This window comes from Ctenopharyngodon idella, chromosome 2 (assembly GCF_019924925.1).
Source record: "Ctenopharyngodon idella isolate HZGC_01 chromosome 2, HZGC01, whole genome shotgun sequence".
Classification (NCBI taxonomy): domain Eukaryota; kingdom Metazoa; phylum Chordata; class Actinopteri; order Cypriniformes; family Xenocyprididae; genus Ctenopharyngodon; species Ctenopharyngodon idella.
Genome location: NC_067221.1, coordinates 24442329 through 24469734, shown reverse-complemented (window position 1 = coordinate 24469734; position 27406 = coordinate 24442329). Strand labels below are relative to the sequence as shown.

At 36.9% G+C, this 27406-nt stretch overlaps 1 protein-coding gene across 21 annotated transcripts in view; it reads left to right on the top strand.

Annotated features, from left to right (window-relative positions):
- The window catches only part of dlg1b (discs large MAGUK scaffold protein 1b), a 121749-nt gene that overhangs the window by 12930 nt on the left and 81413 nt on the right, over positions 1-27406 (top strand). For 11 of the 21 annotated variants that reach the window (XR_007928213.1, XR_007928210.1, XR_007928211.1 and 8 more), the window contains exon 4: positions 6472-6543. The exons of 8 other annotated variants lie outside the window; for them this stretch is intronic. Coding sequence is in view for 10 of the 13 variants with exons in the window: in XM_051883723.1 (XP_051739683.1) it covers positions 6472-6543 (72 nt within the window). In the remaining 3 variants the exon portion in view is untranslated. Of the gene's footprint in view, positions 1-6471; positions 6544-14042; positions 14253-27406 lie in introns of those variants that run through there. 2 more of the 21 variants (XM_051883800.1, XM_051883827.1) reach the window with 2 other exon arrangements.

Here is a 27406-nt window from a genome sequence, read left to right as displayed (position 1 = left end):
ATTACACACCATTACACGGTTTGTAAGCTACATTACATATCATTACACAAGAAGTAATATTATGTGTATAATTTAATGGTAAATAGCATGGTAAATATCACTTATGAAAAGTTTTTTTTTTTTTTTTTTGTGCATCATTTATAATCAAGCTACAATTTTGTCAAATTATACATATAGTGTGAAAATATAAAGTGTATAGTGTGAAAATATAAAATGTATAAAGCTTGTTTAATGGATTTCATGCTATCCATGAAACTAGCTTTATAGCAAAACAAAGGATTCAGACACTTTATTTCAAAATGTTTCAAGTGTCATTTGACCACAGAATGATATGAAACACTGTAATGAAATAATTCTCCTCTAATATATGTCCATTGTTGTGCATTGATAGTAGACAAATTAAAATATTGAGAGTGTGAAATCCACTGGGCCAAAAGTGTCCATAGTTAAAAAAAAAAACCCTCCTATATACCCCTATTTTTAGTTTACTTGCTGTGCAGATAAGCTTTGGAAGTCTAAGGTAACTCCAGAAGTTATCCACCTTTTTCCTACGACCCATGACGCTTTGCTTCAATTATGGGAGTAACTTCCGTTAAACTGTAAACAATCACCGAAACGCTCGCTCTGGGAATGCAGTAAGCATTTTCAAAAACTGGGTATAATGACATGACATTATTCTGCTTGCACATTTAAAAGTGTGAAAGTAGTAACAAATTACTATAACAGATCATGAATATCCCTAAAAGATTATTTCTGCAGCAATACACAGATGTGTTGCATATCAAATCAAAAATGTTCATTATCTGGAAAGTTGAGTGATAATATTTCAAAGTGATTTCAGTATTTAAAGTGATTTCATTTATATGAAAGACAATAAATATTGTATTTAAACAAACCTGGAAAGAGACATGAGGATTTGGGTAGAAAATGAGAGATTCTTGAGATATATCATAAATTAAATTGGGATAGCAGACCACGAATGTGCAGTATATGTTGTTTTTATTTTCATACTGTTAATGTGGAATACAAAGAAAAAAAAGAAAATAATCAGGAGGAAAAGAATTCAGCGACTGCCATATATATTCTTGTTATACCATGTCACATTATTACCAAGTGTTAGATTATTCTCCTGAAAATAGAAACATGAAAGAAATTTTACATCTTATTCAGTCAAACTGTCGGATAACGATTATTTGTAGCACAGCCTTATTATTTGAAATGATTTGTTTCAGTCTTTTTAGTGGAACTTCCCCAAACTGGAAGTGCCTTCCATTATTAAAACGCAGTAGGCTCATTAGGAAAAAGGTGGATACAGTTTGTTTTACTAAAGTTTACTAAACATGTTTTGCCCCACTGTAACATCTGACATAATTGTGAACAAACTAAATGGTTCATAAATAAATAAACATGCTTTGTGCCCAACTTCTCAGATTTCTAGAAAATTAAATGAATTTGCTTGTAGTAACGATAGTGAGGTTAGTTAGTATGGAGATAGAATTGTTCCATTATTCCAGATAAACAGATTATGATCTACAAATAAATTTAAAGAGATTCACAAAAAATAATTATATGCACAAATAAATAGAATGAGATCCACAAATACATGTCAGGAGTTTCACAAAAATGAATTTAATTCACAAATAAATAAAATGAGATTTGCTAATAAAAAATATATTCACAAATATGTTTTTATGTCACAAGCACAATTCTGCCTGGCATTCATTTATGAATCACCACCTGTACACCTGTAGGAAGTATAGGGTTCTTAAATATTGGTACAGTAAAAAAAGATGTTTAAAATTTCGATTTCGTTAGACCATTAGACTGTGTGTCAAGCCAAGCCAAACTATTATATTTTATGCGGCATTTGAAATTGCCAGAGAAACAGAGAAACACTGTTCTCTGTTATGGGGACAACACTATGGATACAGATGCGTTATGGAAGTGCTACGTTAATCAAGATAGAACAGAAAGTGTCAATAAGCTATTAACTTAACTAACTGGATTCAACCTTGTGATAAACATGTGAGTTTGTGAATTAGATGAAACTGTCGTCGCACAATAGCCAACAGTCAAACATTTTAATGACGGATATGAGCAGCAAACCAGCTATTAAACTTTAGGTCTATAAGTAATATTTTAAACATTAATTAAATGTTTTAACATTACCATTATTTGTAGAGAAGATGTAGCCTACCTGAGTTCTTTTTAAACGTGTGACAGGTTGTTAAATTCTAAATAGCATGTGCATTTCATTTTAAAAGTAATGTCCAGCAGTGAAACACTTGATCACACATATATTTCAAATGAATCAGACAGATAGTTTTTGATTGTAAAAGTTATTTACAGCATCCAAAATAAATACAAAAGTGTATTTTTCAGCATTGCAACATTTTGCATTTTTTTTTATTATCTAGTCATAAAAACCATTGTACATGCCGCAGTGCTGCCGAGGCTAGTACTTTTACGTCACCGATGGTCATTCGGGCTCATATTTGGTATTATACATGGTATTATGCAAGTGTGGAATACTGTACTTCTGGAGTTGAACGGGTTATTGCTGGTGACGTGTTGCACCACGCCGCTTGTAGACAATATCACTAGCTGTATTTACATGGACTGTAATAATGTGATCCGTTTGTTTATAATGATTATAATGCCTTCTATTTGCTGCATCGTGCCGTGCCACGCACGTCAGGTAGAGAAGGTGTTATAGTACGGGATCTGTGAATGATCATAATTCATGCATAGTCCTTTATCCTGATTCACTGATCCTGATGGAAATATAAAGAAATATTATACTCTATATATAACTCTATAACATTATACATTATAACATTATTATAAATGGGGTGTTTTAATCACTCAAACAGCACTTCATTCGAACAAAGTGCCCAAAGAATAGTACAGAGCTCCTTTCAGGGGTGTAAATCTGTTCTCGCCCCGATTGTAAAGCAAAACATGATTGGTTGTAGCAAGAACGTGCTGCGATTGGTCAGCGCAATGTGGTCATTATCTGATTGGCTTGAGTAGCCTAGTCAGTGGGTGGAGTCGACCTATTTGTGGATTTGTCCGCAGTCTTGGCGCTAGAATTGTTTCAAAATCCACAAATGGAGAGGAAGAGATCCACAAATGCGTGCTGCAATTCACAAATGTACAGAAAGCGATTCACAAATGATTGCCAGGCAGAGTTGTACTTGTGACATAAAAAATATATTTGTGAATGTTTTTTTTTTTTATTAGCAAATCTCATTTTATTTATTTGTGAATTTAATTCATTTCTGTGAAAATATTTTTGTGGATCACTTTCTAATTATTTGCGCATATGATTATTTTTTGTAAATCTCTTTATGGGTCAATGACGTATAAGGATTTTCGACAGGCCAATTTTAAAATACAAAAAAATAATACCTATTGCAATTGTTCAAACATTAAGAATGTTGTGTACACATAAATTCATATTTAAATTTTAAATTAAGTGATTTTAGTGTTGTTTTTTTTTTTTTTTTTTTTAACTAGATGAATTGGCCATAGCCTTAAAAAATGTCATATAGTGCGACTGTAATTTATCTTAAAATTAATTCATTTCCTTAACATGCTTAACTTTTATTTATTTATTTATTTATTTATTTATTTATTTTTTATACAAGTTCTCAGTAAATAAAGTGTTTGGAAACAAAGTATTTGCAGTTCTTTTGAGATTCTGTGAAGAATGACCATATTTTTGCTCTATAACCTCAGAGTTGCCTTCTTAAATGTAGTTTTACACTTATTTTTCCTGTAAATCACATAAAACTGATAAAAATGTTTTAAAAATACCATTCACTTAAGCATGCTGTATCAGTGATTCATATATTTTATTTTTTAATTTAATACAGTTATTGTTATTTTTGGTTGCACCACATGATGTGTGGTCGCTCCAAATGACACGGAGACCTTAAATTTCATTAAAAATCTATTTAAAGAGATCAATAAACAATCAATTTTATACAAAAAAAAATAGATTTAAACCAGATTTTATTAAAATTTCACAGAATTTTCATGAACACAAATTTTATAAACATTTTTTTTTTTTATATTAAAAAAATCACATCGCAAACAGTGCCCCATTTCATTTAAGTTGACTTTCATTTAAGTTGAAATTAATTCTTTAATTAATTCATTCATTCATTTAATTAATTAATTCATCAAGGACACATTTAAATTGATCGAAAGTGACAGTAAAGACCTTTTATAATTTTACAAAAGATTCTATTTCAAATAAATGCTGTTGTTTTGAACTTTCTATTCATCAAAGAATCCTGGCAAATAAAATATATCACAGTTTCTACAAAAATATGAACATTGATAATAATCAGAAATGTTTCTTGAGCAGCATATCAGCATATAAGAATGACTTCTGAAGTATCATGTGACACTGAAGACTGGAGTAATGATGCTGAAAATTCATCTTTGATCACAGGAATAAATTTCAGTTTACTATTATTCACATAGAAAACAGATATTTTAAATTGTAATAACATTTCACTCTTCTTCTGGCAAGGTGTAACTCCATTCTTGCTGCAGGGTCAGAATTAACACGCCAGCGGTTTTATGGCCAGCGGTTTTTGCTTGGCAGTGGCATCTGGTAAAATAGATTGAAATAGTTATAAATAAACAAACAATAAATGACTAATAAATGCATAATTACCAAACTGAAATTACATGCTCTGAACAATTTTGTTTTACATTTTTCTCATATTGTACAATTTAAACATAAACTGTTTGAAATATTTTTATAAAATGACCCAAATTGCATACAAATCTATTCCAAATGATACTAAAATAAAGTACTTTATATAAATCATCACTTGAATATAAAAGCACAAACTGCCAATCTAGGACATATATCTATCATGGAAAACACTCTGCAGTGGTCGCACCACATGATATTTTCAAATTCAGTCAAAATTTACAGGCACAGAATTGGCCACCTAAACAAAACAAGCTAGCTTCCCACAAAAGGTCACTATGAAATTTGTAATAAAAGTAATAACTAAATATTTATTGTTTTTTTGAGGTCATACCACATGATATCCAAATGTGGGAACTACATACAAGCTGTTAAAAAGGTTATTTTTTTCCAAATTTAAGACAGAGTTACAAACCTGTTCACTGCTTCCATGGGTCCTTCGCAAATTGGTATATGATGCAACTTCCTGTCTTTGAATGGATTTCAACATGAAAGTACCAAAGTGGTTGTTTTTTGATGGTCGCACCACATGATATTTCATAAAATGGACATCATCGGACAAAGTTTGTTTGTATATTATGATGGAAATATAAATAGGAATGCTTTGCAATTTTTTACAGGATTACAAAACATGTTGGAAATCATGCCAATAAGTGCAGGAAATGAATTTGAATAAATTTAGAGTAATTTCAAAGACATTTCCAAAACAGAAGTTATGGCCGGATGGTCGCACCACATGATATTTTGACACTTTAAATAACAGAAAATTACAAATAACTAATGTTTTTTGAAAAGTTAAAGTGAGTACATGCACGGGAGAGGTACTACATATATATGGTATCTTTTTATGCATTTAAACCAAATTTTAACTGAAAAAAATGCAACCGGACAGAAAATTTAGGCGTCTCGTCATTGACCCTTATATTTATTTGTGGGTCATAATCTATTTATTTAGAATAATGGAACAAAAATACCCCGATAGTTAGTGACTTGTCAGACCACATTCTTAGGGTTACCATGAAAACATTCAAAGTTTAAACAGCAGTTGGACATGTATAAACAGTGTTGATGTAGTATGCATGTTTGTAGCTGGACCAGTCTGTTTTGGAGGACAGTTGTCACAACACCACCACCTGCCTGCAGTGTGTAGACGTGTACAACATGAGGAGCCACTTTTGAGTATATTTATAAAAGAACAAATGATTATGTCTGTTTTTAGTGAAGCAGCATTGGATCCAGACATTAGCTTAGTTGGGAAAAGGAACTCCACCGATTGACTAATATCTCAGTAACAACATTTTCAGACTGACCAGTGTCTCAAGACGAAATGGTGTTTATATTTCTATAGGTGAGTTAGTCAATAAGCTGATCTGATTCTCTAAACTGGTTCACCTACTGTATATATTACTACAGAAAACCTGGAAATCTGAGCCTGAGCTGCCAGGTCCTGAAAATTTTAGGCTGCTTGGGATGATCTTTTATACCATTAATGCAATAATCACTTATCTGAATAATTCTTCTCATTTGTCTTCAACTCTAACTTACAGTGCTTTCTAATATTTTGATTTATACAAACAAAATATTAATTGTTGCTCATTTTCAAGCTTTTAAAATTCATACTAGTGGAATGTAGGTCATTTTAAATAAACTTATCTAACTCGCACCTCTGCTGTGTATTTCAATGTCCTTTCTCTTTTCCTTCTTGTTTCTTTCTGTGTTAATAAAATGGCCACTCTCAGGACTCTCCCCTCCTAAATGAAATTCTTCATGTGCTCGCTAAAGCGAAATCCTCCCACAGTGAGCTGGACCAAGTGAGTATCATACCGGCACGGGTCTGGTGGGTTGGGCATCCCCCATGGCCGCATGTCTGGGCCGTTCATTTCCTCCTACCCTGTTTCCCAAGTCTCGTCGATGGGGTTTGCTCCAAGAATAGAGGGACTCATGTGTCATTGCGCTCCATTCATTTAGGCTCGCCTCATGGGTCTGCTCAGGTCACAGCATTATCGTTGGGATACCAAATTTTGGTGGCCAAGCTGCGGGTGGCATTTTCACAATGCTGAAATTTTATTCTAAATGTGTTAGCAGCATTAAATTCATAACATCCAAAATGTGACACCATTTATCTCTGAATGTGATCAGCCTGATATAGCTGGTAATGATTTGTGGAATTGGATTTTTAATTAAATTCAGTTGTCAAAATGCATGATTATTAAATTTTGCTGTTTAATATAGTAATTTCATAAAATAAGTCTGTTTAAGCTTGTGAAAATGTCAATTTGGTGTTGTAAGTTTTAAAATACCTATTTAAATCTCTAATCCAAGGTCTGTATTATTAATGTTTTTTCATATACCAGCAAAATGTGTTTTATGTTGTTGACTTTCGCCTTATGCCTTAGTGTAGAATATAATTGTACCTGATGCCTATTCTCAAACAAAATTTCACTATGGACCCATTATGCAGACTTTGATGACAAATTTCTATTGCAATATTTAACATAGCAAATATAGCAAAATTGTAAATTTTTTCATTCTTTTTAAATGTACATTTATAACACTGTACTTTGTGTTATATTCCACGATACTTGCGAGGGTATTTCTAGTACAGCTGTAGAGCTAGTTACGAAATCTTTATCTCTTTTTACTGCCACAATCCATATTTCCAAATTCATATAAATGCAATGGTACATTTCTCTTTTACTGCTGGAAAAATGGAAACACAAAAATAATATTTGGTATGGTATCCCACGTACCTCTATAGAAATATTATGTATAGTTTACTTCTACGTTCCATACGTGGTAATGTGAAAAGGATCCATTATTGAAGAACTCCGTTTTTGGGGATTGTGTAAATTGTTATTTGGTTTTTTTTAGACAGTAATGCATAACCTTAATAAATAAGGTGACAAAAACCTGCCTAACTCATATATGCACTATATTGCCAAAAGTATTGGGACACCCCTCCAAATCATTGAATTCAGGTGTTCCAATCACTTCCATGGCCACAGGTGTATAAAATCAAGCACCTAGGCATGCAGACTGCTTCTACAAACATTTGTGAAAGAATGGGTCGCTCTCAGGAGCTCAGTGAATTCAAGCGTGGTACTGTGATAGGTTGCCACCTGTGCAATAAATCCATTCGTGAAATATCCTCACTACTAAATATTCCACGGTCAACTGTTAGTGGTATCATAACAAAGTAGAAGCAATTGGGAACAACAGCAACTCAGCCACGAAGTGGTAGGCCATGTAAAATCACAGAGCGGGGTCAGCGCATGCTGAGGCGCACAGTGCGCAGAAGTCGCCAACTTTCTGCAGAGTCAATAGCTACAGACCTCCAAACTTTGTGTGGCCTTCAGATTAGCTCAAGAACAGTGCATAGAGAGCTTCATGGAATGAGTTTCCATGGCCAAGCAGCTGCATTCAAGCCTTACATCACCAAGTGCAATGCAAAGCGTTGGATGCAGTGATGTAAAGCACACCGCCACTGGACTCTAGAGCAGTGGAGACGTGTTCTCTGGAGTGATGAATCACACTTCTCTGTCTGGCAATCCAATGGACGAGGAGAACGGTACTTGCCTGACTGCATTGTGCCAAATGTAAAGTTTGGTGGAGGGAGGATTATGGTCTGGGGTTGTTTTTTAGAGGTTGGGCTTCGCCCCTTAGTTCCAGTGAAAGGAACTCTTAATGCTTCAGCATACCAAGACATTTTGGACAATTTCATGCTCCCAACTTTGTATAAATAGTTTGGGGATGGCCCCTTCCTGTTCCAACATGACTGCGCACCAGTGCACAAAGCAAGGTCCATAAAGACATGGATAAGTAAGTTTGGTGTGGAGGAACTTGACTGGCCTGCACAGAGTCCTGACCTCAACCCGATAGAACACCTTTGGGATGAATTGGAGCGGAGACTGCGAGCCAGGCCTTCTCGCCAACATCACTGCCTGATCTCACAAATGCGCTTCTAGAAGAATGGTCAAAAATTCCCATAAACACACTCCTAAACCTTTTGGAGAACCTTCCCAGAAGAGTTGAGGCTGTTATAGCTGCAAAGGGTGGGCCAACTCCATATTAAACCCTACGGATTAAGAATGGGATGTCATTAAAGTTCATGTGCACGTAAAGGCAGGCATCCCAAAACTTTTGGCAATATAGTGTATTTAAAATATTGTTAAAGACAAGTAAACAGTCAGTAGTAAAAAAAGAGCAAATAATAAAATTACGAGCAAATAAATAGAAAAGAACGAAAATATAAATTAAATTAACGATGCTTTTCAGGTTTTCCAGGTTGGTCTAACAGTAGTTTTCAGGAACAGAAATTGAATAAAGTAATCAGATGTAAAATAACACTGCATGGTCTTCACTGTATAAATAAAATATAGATTAATCTATTCAGACAAGAGCAGTGAGCGATTTTCTTTTTTTTTTTTTCTTGTTGGTCTTATTTGATTAACATTAAAAACACAGGCAACAGCAGGAATATTAGGCTGTTGTCATTTTAAGACCTAATGCATGGATCCAATATACTGTTTTTCCATTCCATTGTTTTTCAATGTAAAAGAAGTTCAACTTGTAAAAAAAAAAAAAAAACACATCTAGACCTTTTTTAGTTCCACTGGCCTTTTTGTGCTTTTAACAGCAAAAACACGTTCTTTGTGTGAACCAGCCCTTACACATGCATTTTTTCTCAACTGTTTACATTCACTTAAGACATAGACTACGTTTAGGAGAATACTTGCCAATATGGGCATTTTAACATAATTTTGTGTGAATGTGTCCGTTCAAGTGCAAGAGCATGTGAAAGAGCATGTGACTCAATTAAGTATTTGCATACTGTCAAAGGCGTGACTTTCTGGGCACACAATTCGGATGTGTGTTGTGCACACAAAACTTCTCAAACAGTGAGTACCGAATTGACTTCTCTTTCATATGTTCTTGCACTTGAATATTTAAATTGGCCAATGATAAACGTATGCAAATGTTAAACTTTCGTGACAATGCAGCACTGGCCCGATCGAGCAAGTAACAGTTCTGTCTGCTGTCCCAAGCGTTGTTTACACTGACCCGGGGCCATTAGGCAGTCCTTATTGTTAAGCCCTGAAAGTTACTTTTAAGTTTACAACAAAATATCTTAGTTACTTTTCCAAACAAGTAAAGCAAGTTACTTTGTTTTCCCATTTATTGACTGACACCTCTCCTGTCCCCACGTTGAGAGAAATCGTGATTAAGTGCAGAGGCATTGTGTGTGCTGTGTAAACATTTGCCATTACTCATCTCACTTGGACAAAGATTCAACAGATTCAGTATTCTTCAAAATAAATAAAAACAGTGAAATTCAGAATATTATGCAAACCTGCAATAATTAAATGTTAAAGGGGAACTATTATGCAAAATTCACTTTTATAAAGTGTTTGAACACAGATGTGTGTCCAGAGTGTGTGTAAACAACAAGCCTATAATGGTAAAAATCCACCCACTCCTTTTTTAAAAAACATTTTTATAAGCCCCATAAATCAGGGGTCGGCAACTTTTTTGTCATGAAGTGCCATTTTTAAGTTCCCGAGTTAATCACTGTGCCACAACCCACATTCCCCCAACCCCCTCTTTAGTATAAATACACATAAACTTATTTTAAACATTCATAATGGCTAACATAGAAATAATACAGAACCTTAAATATTTCTGAAGCAATTTTTCATAAAATTTTGTCTATTGACCATGGGCCTATTACACTTGGTCATTCATGCGTTTTTACTGATCGGATAGCTATCCGTTTTATTACAATCTGTTCTTTTGATTGATCTGTTCCTCAATCTTCAGTTCCCGCGCTATATGCAAATTCAATGGTTCACGTCAATGAAAGCAAGATATGAGCTTCATTTTACTTATCATCAGCTTATTTCAAGATTGAAGACTACAATTGGAGAGAGAGAGAGAGAGAGCGGCATCAGCATTGGTAAGATAATTTAGTGTCACTACTTTTAGTGAAGACGACTGTGTTGAGCTTCAGGATGTGATGCTGAACTTTCAGTTTCATTTGTGGCAGTTTGCACATCGGCTTGCTGAATAGATGCTCAACTACTCCTCTGCGGCGGGCCATATCTGTGGTAATGCATGCTGCTGTAGCGCTGTTATATCAGGGTACTGGGAGCCATTATAACACACTCTCGCAAGTTTATTTCTTACCATTTTAGGAGTAGTAAAAATTTACATATGCGGCTTCAACAACCAGATGCATTTTGTCCAGTTTCATCTGGAATGCGAAACAATGCCCTCTCCTTTGCACGATTGGATAAGCTATCCAATCAGAGAAAACACATGAAGTGACCAGGTACACAAGAACGGAGATTCCACATACGTCAGACATTTTGATGTGTGTGGAATGTTTAATAAGGACTTTATATACTTGGTTGAAATTTATAGCATTAACTATGTACACAGAACAAGCTGTAAGCTGTCAGTCAGTAATGTGTGCGCGTGATGTGCAGTGGTAGCGCTAATGGTTTGTCAGAGTTGCGTGCTTTCATTGCCCTGCGCAGTTTAATTCTCACACTTTAATAGTATTCCTAACTTAATAAAACAAATTGTGTTACTATGAAGAATGGTTACCTCGAAATGTAGATCAGTATACAGGGTGGAGGTACTTTATCAGAATGAATTACATACACCTCTCTCGCTTTTGCTTACGTGCCAGCAATTACCCTTCCGGCATGCGTGCCATAGGTTGCCGACCCCTGCCACACTAAAAAAAATGAATTGTTGGATTTACTTAAAAAAGAAGTGGTTCCACGCAACTGTATTGAGTAATCTGTACACATAACAATTTAGTTGTATGAACAAAAGAAATTCAAGTAAAGCTGACAAAATTTCTTTGAATACAAATCATTTGAATGTCACTGTTACATAATATTTATATGTGCAGTTTACTTAATGTTATGTTTATTATGTAAGGTGAACACATTTATTGAATTAATTTACCTTAATAAATGATCTCTTTTCTCTACAAAATGCACTCAAAAAATAATTCATTGAACAAACTCAATTGAATTGAGAGCAGGAATTCCATCCTAAACACCCATATATGAGGCTCACAGCCTAAACACAGGCAACACTCTTCTGCATAATGGTAACCACAAAATTCAAAAACATTACAGAAACTCCTCTAAATGTCCAACATAACTGCACATTAAACATTAACATAAACTAACAACATCTTTCCCTTTACTGAAAAACACATTAAATAACACTTTAATCCCTTAATTTTCTCTCTTAATGCAGTCCCTTGCAAAGCATGCTGGGAACTATGGATCTCTACAGATGTCAACATTAATTTGTGTGTTTCACTCAGCAATGTTAAGTTGACTAAACAAATACTTAAGTAAAGCTGACAATACTCATTTTTAGTAGAAACAATGCAGATAAATTACGTTCTGGTAGTTACATGAGATTTTTAAGTAATGTGAACAAGGATGGTTTGTGTGAAACTAACAACTGTGAAAGTTAATTTTTTTGAGTGCATAAATCATAAACAGTCTCTCCAAACGTGCGGTTCCAGATTTCCTCCTAATCTTGCGTAAAAGCCCCACCCATGTCTGCCGACGGAATATGCCCTATTACCATAGCTCCTTCCCTTGAGTGAGCTGTACACAGTTTCGCCATGTTTATCTCCTTGCCAGAGCATTTAACAGCAGCATTCAAGTAAGAAATGTATTCTTATTAAAGCTACCACAGTTAAGTGCAATACGATGTGTTAGAAAAATCAGTTTAATACTCAGAACGTGCCATCTGACAGCCAGCTTTCTGTGCGCGTGTGCATACTGTACAGGCGTGAATTTGCAATTCCTTCAGCCTGAGGATTATTCATTTCACTTTTGGTGTGAAAAGGTCTTTACTTTTGCCAGAAATAGAACTTTTTGTTTTGTTATTAAAAAACAAACAAACAAACAAGCAAGCCTTGTGCAAGTAAGAAAAAGTAACACAAAAGTGTTACACATTGCAATTAATTACTTAGAATGTTAAGATGTATTTTAAAGAAATGTTTGTGAAGCATGCGTATTTGTAAATCAACGTTTAGCTTGCAAGTCAGAGGAATCGTCAGCTGTTTTCTAAGTGCTCTGGATTTCCCCTGGCCGAGTTCTGATTTTATGAGCACCACCACTAGCAGTTTCTTTCTTTAGGAAACTGGGTAAGAGATGCTTATCACCCAGTGTTCTTTTTGTTTTCTTTGGTCCAAAAACCTTTATGCAACTGCAGCATGCACTAGCACAGAGGCTGCTTCTGAAGGGAAGGGCTAATCACTGTGCACATCAAATATTTATTCTTGCACTGCATTTCAGGGCAATCTACAGTATGAGCTATATAAAGTCTGCTTTTACACCGTCGGCTCAGTGTTAAAATGTGTGTGAGGTGACTGATGGTGGGGCTGCATCTGCTGGGAACATGCTTGAGTTCTGCCAAAACACTTTCTCTGCGGGGTGTCAGGATTTCTCTGTCCTGTATCAGTTGTCACTTTCAAATCTGTACTTTGTTGTCAGTCTTTACAGGATGTGGCACATATAGTTGTGTGTGTGTGTGTATATATATATATATATATATATATATATATAGTTGTAGTTTTTTATATATATATATATATATATATATATATATATATATATATATATATATATATATATATATATATATATATAAAATGCTCTGAAATGAGTTATTATCTTTTGAGATCATGTACCATGTAGCAACAATAACGTTGTTTAGCTTGCTAATGTGGTCTTTAACAATGGATTAACGTTGTTTCATGGGTCGCAATTTTCCATGGACATTCAAACATGTCGCGATGACTTTTTTGATGTTATCTGATGCTGATTGACATATAGATGTCTCGGACTGCTGAGTAGTATTGTTATCTCTATATTAGACATCGTGCCATTCTGGCATGAAGGAAAAAAAGCTAGACACTGGTCCTTTCGTAATATACAAGTTCTCCTGTTGAGGTTTAGTTTTTTGCGCAGAATCCATGAATGCGGGCACGGATTTCAAGAAAACAGACGTTGTCTACAGAGGTTTTTAAAAACAGGTTGATAGTCGAAATGAAGTAAAGGTATTTGCTCTGCAGAGTTCAATTAGTTGGATGCTTGATGAAGTAGCGCGAGCGTAATTGCGCTTGTCGCTCTATGTAAACTCGTGTGATATGATGCAGCGCGCTCTCGCTGAGGCGCCTTCGGGTTTATTTGGAGACGTGTGCGCATCTCTCTCTCTCTCTCTCTCTCTCTCTCTCTCTCTCTCTCTCTCTCTCTCTCGTGAACTTCATCGACATGGCCAACATGGATAGCAAATACAAACACGTGGGTCGTTCTTATCTTATTTTTTCCCTCGGTCCTTGAGGAGTAGCGGTGAGCTCCGCATTTATGAACGGATTCAGCGTGATTCTCGTTAAAGAAGAGTTACGAAATGAGATGCTGAAAGGCGCGAGGTCTCTGTCCGATAGGAGAGAATGGACTGCATTTGTATTGTTACGACCAAGGTAAGCGCACAGATTTACGATGACTTACTGCGACCATCTAAGTGATGGCATTTACCGCATTTTATTATTATAGTTCTGTTTATTGCTGTGCACATACTATAGCCGTACTTTACTAATTACATAGTTATGGCAGTATTATCATCTTGTCCTGTTTGAGCAGTTCTTTAAATTTTGAGACATTTGTTAGCCTACCAGCTCTCTGAGCTGAACGTGAATGTGCTCATGAATATAATAAGTTTAGAAGAATAGGCTAATGGAAGTTTATAGTAGTTAAACTACTTCTGGGAAGTCAATTTAATCACTTTAATAATAATGATAATAATAAATAATTGTTGTTACTGTTTTTATTATTTTCTGCTTAATACTAAAAAAAAAACCCTCATTCTTTGGACAATATATTTGATTAACCAACAATATAACCAAATATTCAAGATTGGGGGAACAAAAAAGTAAGTCTGCCATTGAAAACACATTGATTGACCATTATTCAGTGTCCCTGTCATTGACCTGTGTTTAACCTTTTCTCAGCATCAACTGTTTGGTTATCTTTATGGTTTTAGTTTATCTAGTCAAGTTTAAGACAATGTGCTGTTTTCTTTAAGTGCATTCCATCCAGATATTATGTATGATTTATAGCATCCCCATATTTTGAGCCTCAGTGAGCTGCTAGAGTGTTTTCCTTTCTGCCAAGCAGAGCTGCTGAGCCCATATGATCCAGAAGCAGCCTGTCTACAAGCCATGATACATCAGAGTCTTCTTTCCTAGTGTCCCCATGTACTAACAGATATAACCAGTACCAAAAGCTTAAGGGACGTGGTGTACAAATTGCTGATTATATCACTGTTGTGATGTCGTGACACTTCTACTGCACTTTCTTCATCCCTCTGTTGTTTTATCACTGGGCTGTAGTTCAGTTCCTTTATTACAGTACTGTTATGCCATTATATCTGTTCTTAGATGACTGAACACGCAATGCTGAATGCGGTCATGATTGTGACTGGGCCAAAACAGCGGCTGATGTGTATATGTTCTTATTTTCTGTTATATTATCATCCATGGTGTGAGAAGAATACATTTTAAAGGGGTCATGAATTGAGAAGTCAACTTTTCCTTGAGCTTTGGATATATAAGAGGTCATCGTACTATAAGAATATCCTGTAAGTTTCAGAATGGAAAACTTCCTTGTTAGTCCAATAAAAGCTTTTATTGATATCAGGCCCATCGCACAACTGATCCTGGAATGTGCTTATACTGTAGGTGAAACCCTGCCTCCGCAGAAGAAATCAACGCCTACTTCATCATTGCAACGTTAGCCACGCCCACTGGTTTGTTAGTGAGATGAGAGAATAGTGATACAGGACAAGATTAGCATTACCTTTCAAAGGATCCTAATGCTAGGAATATGGTTATTTATTTTCAAAAATGTGAATGTCTTAGATGAGCTTTATTTATTTGTATTCGTGATTTCACTGTTGATTCTTTGGTAAATCAATCGCATTTCGGCGCAGGCTTTGCAAACAGACTTTTATGATATGGACTCGACAGTAACACAACAACATGTAAGTAACTGTTCATTCAAATGCCTGATCTGATATGTAATGATTCATGTGCAGTCTGATGTTCTTTGTCTGTGTCAGAGTAAATCAACCCAGTGTCAACTTCACGTTGTTTCTCTTAGTAGGAAGAAAATAATGTTATTTAAACGGTGATTAAATTATATGAAGAAGCGATCAAAGAACGCTCCAATCGCTGGAGCTGTCAAACAGCGCAAGTCTATCAGTGACTGAGTTCTGGACTATTCCCGAATCTCTTAGTTACAATGCTTTTCACTATTAGTTATGATGAAAGCATTCGTTGGTGTGCAGAAATTGAGTTGCAATGAAGAGATCACTGCTTTCATGCGATCAACAACATGTCTGTGATAGGCTACAATGTTCTAATGCCATAGATATAAATGTAATGCAACACTTTTCACGATTAGTTAACCTTGAGAGCTGTAATAGTAAAAACGTGCTAAAAGTTTTCTAGAGAGTAATACTTAGCTATTTCAAATGAAAAGATGTTAGCCAATCACAGCAGTGGGCGTTTACACTGAAGTCTCACAGCAGACACGCCCCTTAAAACAGAGCATTCAAATAAGAGGGCTAAAATCAGGGTAGGAAAAATGATTTTTGATGTAAAAAGCATACTAACATTATAAGTGCACCCCATGAAACATTATGAAACAATAAAACAACACAGTTCATGACCCCTTTAATTATTTTTTCATTATTAATACACTGTCACATTAGCAACATTTTGACAAAATTGTAAGCAGTGTAGTGATGTATGAAGCACAGCTGTCTTGACTGTAAGGTTGACCTTTGATGACTATGTAAATAAAGTTAGATTGCACTGCAGTGCAAGCGAATTTTGGCTCAGCCTGAAGTAGTGTTTTGCATGGAGCTGTACACACAAATCGCTGAATGATTACTTCGTTTCTGAACAGTTTACTGTGATCATTTTTTTTAGCTACAGTGTACACTTACATTTATGATCTCTAAAAATAGACTACACAAATGACATTTCGAAGTAAACAGATGAATAACCTATGAGCTTCTGTTGTCAGAAATGTTGCAGATGAGGCTATTTCTGCTCAAGAGAGCAGCATTTGTGTCCCTGTGTGGGAATTCTCAAGAAGTTCTCCCTTTCTGTCTCTTCCCCTCTCTCCCTAACCCCTGACACCCCCACCCCTGGTTGTGAGGCTTCACAGAGGATGGTCTCCAGTTGTGTGGAGTGACTGCATGTTTTTTGCATGCATGACTGCTAATGCTCATGTCTCCTCTGGTTGGTGCCAGCCTCAGGGCATATCAGACTTGCAGTTAAAAGCACATAGATTTCCATGTGGGCTTTGCATTGACTTCACCCAGTACCAGGAGGCAAAGTCAGGGAAAAAAACTCTTTTTGTATACATCCCTGGCTTTCACACTTTCCTCACAAAATAATTTTATTTACACATTTATTTACACCTTATAAATTATCACAATTTAGTATGTGATTCAGAGGTTTTTACTCCATAAACTTTAATCTTAAACATTTTCTTTGCCTGCTGATGAAGTTACTGACACCCTACCATCCACATTTTATTTGCTTGTCAACATTATGCACTCTTAAACGTTTTAATCAGGGTCAGAGTTTAAAGTACAGCTTTCATTAAGTCTACAGGCCTGTTAAATTCAGCAGTGGCAAAGAGCTCTGTAATAAAAAATAGCTATAGACTGGCCTGAAGAATTAAACAGACACAAGTAATTCAGCTCATTTGGGCTTGTGTGTGTGTGTGTGCACGACTCAAATCTGATTTAGTGGGGCTGTGTGGGAGTCATTGTAGCGTAGCCTGCATCAAATGTCATGCTACATATTATCTCAATTCACGCAAATGAATGACTCATTGGTTCTGATATGGACCATTCTCCTCTGGGCATTACAGTCTGCGCTAATCACTTCTTTTAAATATTCATCATCTTTGTCAGTCTACCATAACTAGTTCTTGATGATGTCTTGAGAGGTCTCACTGCATTAATAGATTCAAATAAATGAAGGATGCATCATTGTCATCTAAACGTGAAGCGTCATACTCTACCACATAGCTGATGTCTCTCAGGTCCCTGTTACCCTTGTCATTTTTATGCATGGTGGTGAAGATGCCAAGCTTTCTCATTATCCTTGTGCTGTTATGCTGAATTATGCATTTAGTGGCTCTGAGATATGAAGCCGGAACACGGCATCGCCTCATCTAAGTCCCCGTCCACACTGAGACGTGTTTCTGTGTATACGCAAAAATTTTGTATCGGATAGGCGTTTCGTTTGCACGGATCCGGCGTTTTCGGAAGGTGAAACCGCTATTTTTTTTAAACCGGGTCCCAGAGTGGATAAATCTGAAAACGCTGCCTTTGTGTTTTCGTGTGTACAGCCAATCCGTATATTTTGTGAAACGATGATGTCATCACCCCACGTGTCAACCCTAGTCAGTCACCGCTAACAGCACAAAACAGCAACAACAACAATAACAGCGTACTACATGCTTGTGTTCGTGCTGCAGAAGCTACCGCGTCTAAAACTTTATTAAAATAAAGCTTTACTAAAGTTTGTATACAGCGCGCAAGGTTTATGCACATACTCCAAGTCTTATTCTTTGTTTTTAGTGTATCTCTATTGCAGAATTACAGCGCCACATACTGATCTGGCATGTATACTACATCATTTTGAGTCGTTTCAGTGGTTTCGTGTGTACGCAGATATTTCTTGAGACAAGAAAAAAAAAAAGATCGGATAGCGTAAGCTCTGGCTTAGTGTGGACGTAGCCTAAAAATACTCTGTTGTTTTTGGGTCCAAGAACCTACTGGTCAGCTCTGATGGAGTAAAGGACCGTTCACAACAAGGATGATGACTATAAAATGATAAAGATATTTACATTACATTTAATCATTTAGCAGACACTTTTATCCAAAAAGCAGAGTCCACATCACAACTATAACAATAACAGCACAGAGAAACGGTCATTGGAATCGCTTCCAGAATTTTATCCAGCTTGCAGACCTTCCAACATGTACGCATTTTGCGTAGCGGGTACGCATTTTGACCTCAAAGTACGCTGGTACGATTTGTCACTCTAAACTATGCAAAAACCTAGCTCTGTGCATGCGTAGTACTCAAATCAAGCAAAAGAAAAAGAGTTCGACCAAACGTAGCGTTGGGTTCATTTCCCCAAATAGCAAGAGGGGATGATTGACAAATGTGTAAGGCATATAATTAAAAAGAGACTGCAAATCGACAGCAACACAAAATCCCGCTCGATCTCCCTCCTTCCACTCCCGCCGCCTGGCAGTGACTGAATTCTCAAGCGAGGACAGTACACTAGTCATTTACGCATTTTTAACTCCTTAAGGTAAACAGGGTGTAAAATGCTCAAGTAATGCTGAACAACAAATCTTAATATAATTGAAATCGCTATATGGCTTTGTGTTTATGAAAGTGATTTGTGGATGAGTCTGGGGAAATTTATTTTTTTATTTTTTTATTTTTTTTAAAGGCATTTATTTATTTATTTATTCTCAGTGTTGAGAAACGTAGCCTAAAGTTACATGTGTTGCGTTATCGTGTTAATAATAACTAAAATGCCTAATTATGTTACATAGCCTTCTTATTTTGTATGAAAACTAGCACGTTAGTTACTTATGCATTTAAAAGTACCGTTGTCTCAGTGCTGCGCAAGCTCTCTCATATACACAAACGCACGCGCACAGAGAGAGGGAAGATCATTGTAAAATGAAAATTGATGTGCTAGGTTTAAAATTTGTTCTTGCTTGTGTGTGTGTTTTTTTTTTTCTCTATCAGAAAGCATTTTGAATTATCCACCCGTGTTTTTAAGATTCGTTAAATGACGGACGCTACAGTTAACACAACCCCTTGTTATATGTTGGACTCAGCTAACATATAGGCTACTTGATATTCTTGAATAAGCGATTCGTTTTGCTCTTATGGGTCCTGTTTATTCGTTGTCATCTGTTTTCTATAAATATGTTTGTATCGGCTAATGTTTATTCAACGAATGTTTGTCTTGTTTATAATGTGCAATGATCAAATGCAAAGACAGCACGTTACAAATAGAAACCCTTTTTTCTGTGGGATTTAGTATCATATTTGGATATTAGAATAATAAATTAAGTATTTTAAATGAATTACATGTAAACTCAATGTTTTTACTGTTTTCTAAGGGTATCTTAATTTTAGACTAGTTGTCATTACAGAACCTGTCTAAACGACTGTCAGGTTAGTCGTAGTATGTAAATATAGCCTACTTGAAAATGCACACAAAAAAAAATATTTTAGTTCATATTAAATAATTGAATGCGATTCACTTGTGGTTGTCAGTTTGTATAAGCACAGATTATGCAATGCAGTATTAATCATAAATTAAAAAGTAGGTTCTTTTGAGCAGGTGTAGTAAAATTTTTGAATTGGGTCAAATTTAAAAAAAAAAAAAAAATTAGATTTATGAAGAAGTTTGTGTGTGTGTGTGTGTGTGTATTGCATTCTCAAAAATGTGAAAAAACTTATGAGGTTGGCAGGTCTGAGCTTGACATAACCTCAGTGTGCACTAGTTATCTTTTCATAGTTATAATTCTTGGTTTGAACAGGCTGTAATGCTTGTAAAATGTTCAAATGTTGTTAGATTCCATTCTGGACTGATTTGAAGCCACAACATTTTCTTCATATCAGCTGTTAGTCCATATGGACCCACAGTTCTCAGCGGAGATGCGGCGTGGCATGATGAGAGGTGTGGCTACTGCTGAAAGAAAGAAAATCCCTCATGTGGTTCTCTTAAGGCCGTGACACACCAAGCTGACGTAAAGAACTAGCGGTGACAAAAGCTGACTGTGTTGTCACCTTGTGTCAGCTGCATCTTGGCCAAAAAGCTGTGCTTGACCACAACAAAGACTACAGGCGACTATCAGATAGTATGTGCGTCTTGCTCCTGCTTGTAATGAAATAACTCTCTATATCAGCAGCTTTCTATATTCGTCATTCAGAAACGAAAACCAAAACTAGGACTACAGATACAGACTGTGAACAAAGCAGCGCTTTTTTTACCATTTTGAATATCAATCATGCTGGTCACTTTCTTCTTTCCAGGTGGCTCATGTTGTTATGAAAAAAATTGCGCATTGGAATGCTTAGGTAAGATGAAGTAAATAGAACAGTCTTCTGTCTGTGTCGTCTTGACTTCTTTGATCACTTTCTTTACTTTCACTGATCAGTGTTCTCTCTCTCACCGACGGCGCCGACTCAACATGCTCAGTCTGTTTACGTTCACTTAAGACATAACCAACAGAGGATATTAGCCAAATATGTTACTAAATGTGACTGTACAAGTGCATTGACGTAGAAAAAGTACTCAATTTGCATGGTGTTTGAGAGTTTGCTTTCTGTGCGTACACTTGGGTGTATGCCCACAGAAAACACTCTCAGACTGAATGTTAGTACCAAATTAAGTTCTCTTTCACGTCTCTTGTGCTTGAATGTTTAAATTGACAAGACTTGTGCAAATGATAAACTTTTGTGATGCAATCGAGCATCTTTCACGCTGACCCCGGGCCATTGGGCTGTTCTTATTGTTGAGCCATGATGGTAATACCTCTCATTAATGTATTTTTTTAGACGTTGATCCCTATTCATTGTCTCCTAAGATCTCTTTTTGCTTTTAATATTTTCCGCTTTTCCGTTTTACAAGATTTTCCACCAAGGTTTTGTCTGCATCTATGAAATGAATACAGTAGTGCATAAAGTAATTCTACAAATGCTGTGTCCCACTAAATAAAAAGTGAATCACAGTAACACAGTCAAATTAAATTTGAACTTGTTTGGCTTTTAGACCATGTCCATTATCTTTGAGAACATTTATATGAGTAAATGTCAACTCCTCAAAGTTGACAAAAAACTTTTTGCAGACTCAAATATTATAAAAAAACAAAATCTGTGTATCTTTAACTACATTTTGAACAACCCATTTAGTAATGATAGTGCTTAGGTTTCATGAACCTCATGTGCAGAATATTTGCTTAATTTCAAAATTGCCAAATTGTGACTGAAATTAATAACTTTTTTAAACTACATGCAAATAATCATATCTACCCTTTGTATGTTTCTTCCAGATCTGGGGCCTGATGTATAAACATTGCGTACGCAATGCGTAAGCAAACATTGACGTTTTCCATGCACATATTGGGTTTTATAAAAAAATAAACTTAGCGTAAAAAATATGTGTTCACTGTCCATGTGGCGTAAACACAGATCGTTATCACGTGCAGACAGCCCTGCATGATGAACGCATGAGCATAGAGCTATTTAACTAGCTTGGTGCAAGGGAAGTGCTAATTCATCATTAAAATTATGCTTGGCTCAGTATTGAGCTGCATACAAATGAAGTTCCAATGAATAATGCAGTAATAAAGTAGTCCTTATAACCGCAGCACTTTTTACAGAGGTAACTGTGTAAAACAATATATTTCAGCTGTTCCATAAGCACCATCTACTGTGAGATATTAAAATTGCAATTTTATTGAGCGTGTCTGCTGTCTTCAGTCCAATGTGAAAATCGACCCATATTTTTTTTTTTTTTTTTTACACAGCTTACATGCAGTTTTGTAGAATGTTAAGAAGTTGATGTGCTTTCAAAAAATATAGAATAATAATAAGGCTGAAAGTTAGACTTTTATAAATACTTACAGGTGCTGGTCATTTAATTAGAATATCATCAAAAAGTTGATTTATTTCACTAATTCCATTCAAAAAGTGAAACTTTTATATATATATAAAAATATATATTATATTCATTCATTACACACAGACTGATATATTTGAAATGTTTATTTCTTTTAATTTTGATGATTATAACTGACAACTAAGGAAAATCCCAAATTCAGTATCTCAGAAAATTTGAATATTACTTAAGACCAATACAAAGAAAGGATTTTTAGAAATCTTGGCCAACTGAAAAGTATGAACATGAAAAGTATGAGCATGTACAGCACTCAATACTTAGTTGGGGCTCCTTTTGCCTGAATTACTGCAGCAATGCGGCGTGGCATGGAGTCGATCAGTCTGTGGCACTGCTCAGGTGTTATAAGAGCCCAGGTTGCTCTGATAGTGGCCTTCAGCTCTTCTGCATTGTTGGGTCTGGCATATCGCATCTTCCTCTTCACAATACCCCATAGATTTTCTATGGGGTTAAGGTCAGGCGGGTTTGCTGGCCAATTAAGAACAGGGATACCATAGTCCTTAAACCAGGTACTGGTAGCTTTGGCACTGTGTGTAGGTGCCAAGTCCTGTTGGAAAATGAAATCTGCATCTCCATAAAGTTGGTCAGCAGCAGGAAGCATGAAGTGCTCTAAAACTTTCTGGTATACGGCTGTGTTGACCTTGGACCTCAGAAAACACAGTGGACCAACACCAGCAGATGACATGGCACCCCAAACAATCACTGACTGTGGAAACTTTACACTGGACCTCAAGCAACGTGGATTGTGTGCCTCTCCTCTCTTCCTCCAGACTCTGGGACCCTGATTTCCAAAGGAAATGCAAAATTTACTTTCATCAGAGAACATAACTTTGGACCACTCAGCAGCAGTCCAGTCCTTTTTGTCTTTAGCCCAGGCGAGACGCTTCTGACGCTGTCTGTTGTTCAAGAGTGGCTTGACACAAGGAATGCGACAGCTGAAACCCATGTCTTGCATACGTCTGTGCGTAGTGGTTCTTGAAGCACTGAATCCAGCTGCAGTCCACTCTTTGTGAATCTCCCCCACATTTTTGAATCGGTTTTGTTTCACAATCCTCTCCAGGGTGCGGTTATCCCTATTGCTTATATACTTTTTTTCTACCACATCTTTTCCTTCCCTTCACCTCTCTATTAATGTGCTTGGACACAGTGCTCTGTGAACAGCCAGCCTCTTTTGCAATGACCTTTTGTGTCTTGCCCTCCTTGTGCAAGGTGTCAATGGTCATCTTTTGGGCAACTGTCAAGTCAGCAGTCTTCCCCATGATTGTGTAGCCTACAGAACTAGACTGAGAGACCATTTAAAGGCCTTTGCAGGTGTTTTGAGTTAATTAGCTGATTAGAGTGTGGCACTAGGTGTCTTCAATATTGAACCTTTTCACAATATTCTAATTTTCTGAGATGCTGAATTTGGGATTTTCCTTAGTTGTCAGTTATAATCATCAAAATTAAAAGAAATAAACATTTGAAATATATCAGTCTGTGTGTAATGAATGAATATAATATACAAGTTTCACTTTTTGAATGGAATTAGTGAAATAAATAAACTTTTTGATGATATTCTAATTAAATGACCAGCACCTGTGTATATATACAGTATATACTTATGAATGGGATAAACTGCAACTCGCAATTTGGCGGAATAATTCTCGTCTTCTATGTAATAGAACCAATTGCTGAGTGGTGTCAAGTAAAAACAGTAATACTGTGAAATATTATTACAATTTATATATTTTTTTAATTTAATTCTATTTTAATAAATTTGAAAATGTAATTTATTCCAGTGATGCAAAGCTCAATTTTCAGCATCATTACTACGGTCTTCAGTGTCACTTGATCCTTCAGAAATCATTCTATGTTGATTTGCTGTTCAAGAATCATTTATATTATTATTATTATTCATTTTGAAGTAAGATTTAAAAAGAAAGAAATTAATAGTTTTATTCATAACGGATGCATTAAATTGGGCATAAAATACTTTTTTCAAAAACATTAAAATTTGTAATGTTTCCAAACTTGACAGGTACTGTATATATTTTTCAACTTTATTTTGTCAAAAATTATTTAGACTGTAAAGTTGTTTAAAAAGTTTCTTAGTTAATCACTGTGCCACCATCCCTCACAAACGTGTGCAGTGAGGACCAACCTGCCGCATCACAAACTTCTTGGAGGGAAACTCCGTACAAGAAGGCTTTAGAAGCAGCCATACTCCTGGTTGAGTGGGCCCGGACCACCAAAGGTGAAGGCTGGCCGGCCGACTCGTAAACAAGTGTTATAGCCTCGACTATCGATTTGCTTATCGTCTGCTTAGATGCAGGGTACTCTTTCTTGGGAGACCCTAAACACACAAATAACTGGTTTTCAGTCTTACGCCACAGGGCAGTACTGTGGACATATGCATCTAATGCCCTGACTGGGCAAAGCATAATCAATTTCTCCTGGTCTGCATTATTAAAAGGTGGAGGGCAAAGCCTTAAAGTGCCACGAAGGAAACGAGTTACCCACGGGTGTCTCCCAACAGACATACCACCCAAAGGAGTGTGGTAAGAAGCTATGTCTGCCACATACACCTTTAACTCTCCACTTTAACCTGAAAACTCTCCACTTCAGGACAGTTTCCTCATGGAGGGAGCTTTGAAATGGAATATGGTCTCAACGACCTTGGTAGAGAGACCCGAATCTATGAGCTAGGCCCCCTCAGAGGCCAAGCTCACAGGTTTCCATAACTTCGGCTGGGGGTGAAGAAATGAGCCCCCCTCCTGAGAGAGAAGGTCCCTCCTGACTGGAATCTCCCAAGGAGAGCCGTCGAGGAGAGCCACTAGGTCCGAGAACCACACTCGGCCTGGCCAGAACGGGGCTACTAGCAGAAGACAGACCCTGTCCCGGTGTACTCTCTACAGATCTCCTGGGAGCAGAGCAAGGGCCCTAGGGCCCACAAGAGGATCTGTTGTGCCAATTTGAATAATGGCGTGAGTGCAGACCCCCTTGATGATTTATATATATGAGACCACCGATTTGTTGTCCACACATGGTGGCCCCTCAGGTCTGGGAGGAAGTATTTGAGTACACAGCCATCATCTCCAAGTTGTTTATGTGCCAGGAAAGAAGAGGCCCCGCCACAGACTCTGAGTTGAGAGACCACTCATGATCGCCCACCAGCCGGTGAGGGAAGCATTACGTGACAACGAAGAGCTCCCAACACTGGCCCTTTTGGAAAAAAAAGCACGTTTTTTTCCACATGACAAGGCATCGCTGTGTGACCTTGATCATGTGAAACAGGTTTTCCCTTGGGGAGAACCCCTTGGTTTTGAGACACCACTGCCGGGGTCTTATGTACAGCAGGCCAAAAGGTATCACGTTGGACGCAGCTGCCATCAGACCCAACAGTCTCTGAAATTGTTTGACAGTGAATGACTGGCCTAGCTTTAACTTGTTTACGGCTATGAGAATTGCTTTAGAACAATGAAGTACCAGCTGTTAAACCCAGACTTCCTGCTGGGAGGAGGAACCTGTTCTATAGCCTCCTTTTGCAGAAGAGCCTTTACTTCCTGTTCCATAACTAGAGCCTGCTCGGGGCTTACCACTGTGGATAAGACCTTGTTGAATCGGGGTGGACGAGACCCCTGAATTCTGTATCTTTTTTTCTTTTTTTTTTTTTACTGTCTGCAGGACCCATTGAGAGATATTCGGCAGAAGTTTCCACGCTGCCAAAAAAATCTACTAAGGGAACCAGTCTCTTGAGATTGACCTCTGGTGTAGCACGAGTGGCCAACTCGGTGCCCTGTAGCAGCGAACCAGCAGGGAATGACCAAACTGACCCTTCTGAGACCCTCCTCAGAGGGAGCAAACATCCCAGCGCCGCTACGTTTCCAGGTGGACACTGAGATATATGCTCGCTGATGACCACCGCGCCCTGAAGCACACAAGGAAAGGGCACGAAGCACTCGGCACATGCCCTTACCGTAAACATGGATTTTAGAAAAGGCACGAATCACTCGGCACATGCACTACCATAAACATGGATTTTAAGAAAAGGCACGAAGCACTCGGCACATGCACTACCATAAACATGGATTTTAAGAAAAGGCACGAAGCACTCGGCACATGCACTACCATAAACATGGATTTTTAGAAAAGTGCATGAAGCACTCAGCATGTGCTCTCACCATAAGAATGGATTTTACTTTCAATATTTGTAACTTCTCAAGTCAGAATGATTATTTGATTTAATTTCTCAAAATTAAATGCAACCAATAAACAATCAGACAAGTATACACTGTCTGAATAATGACAGGCTGAATATTCATATTAGCGTCTAAAATACAAAAAGAATCATAAAATCATGGCTTTCAAACACATAATTGGTTTGCCTCTGCATTAAAAATAAATTACGGGCCCATAATCTACGCATTGCCTCAGCAAACGCAAGATCCGAGCCATAGATTCTTATTGCAGATCCATAATCTACACGTTGCCTCGGCAAACGTGAGATCCGAGCCACTAGATTCTTTATTGCAGACCCGTAATCTACGCGCTGCCTCGGCATATGCGAGATCCAAGCCAATGCAAGGCTTTCTTCCCTCGAGAGGAAAGCCAACAGGAGCGGGGCTAAAAACTCCCGATAGTGCATTCTTACACGTTGGAAAATTTTATGAATGAACAGTGTCAGCCCACACGAGAGCTGACATGAATGTCCCGCTCCCAAACAAACGACACTTTAATCGCGTGTATCCCGCTCATAATGTAGCGAGGGCAGGAAGGGACACGATTCAAAAGGCTGTTTGCTCGCCATTAAACTCCTGTCTGATAATTAATATATGCTTGTGACAAACAACAATAAATA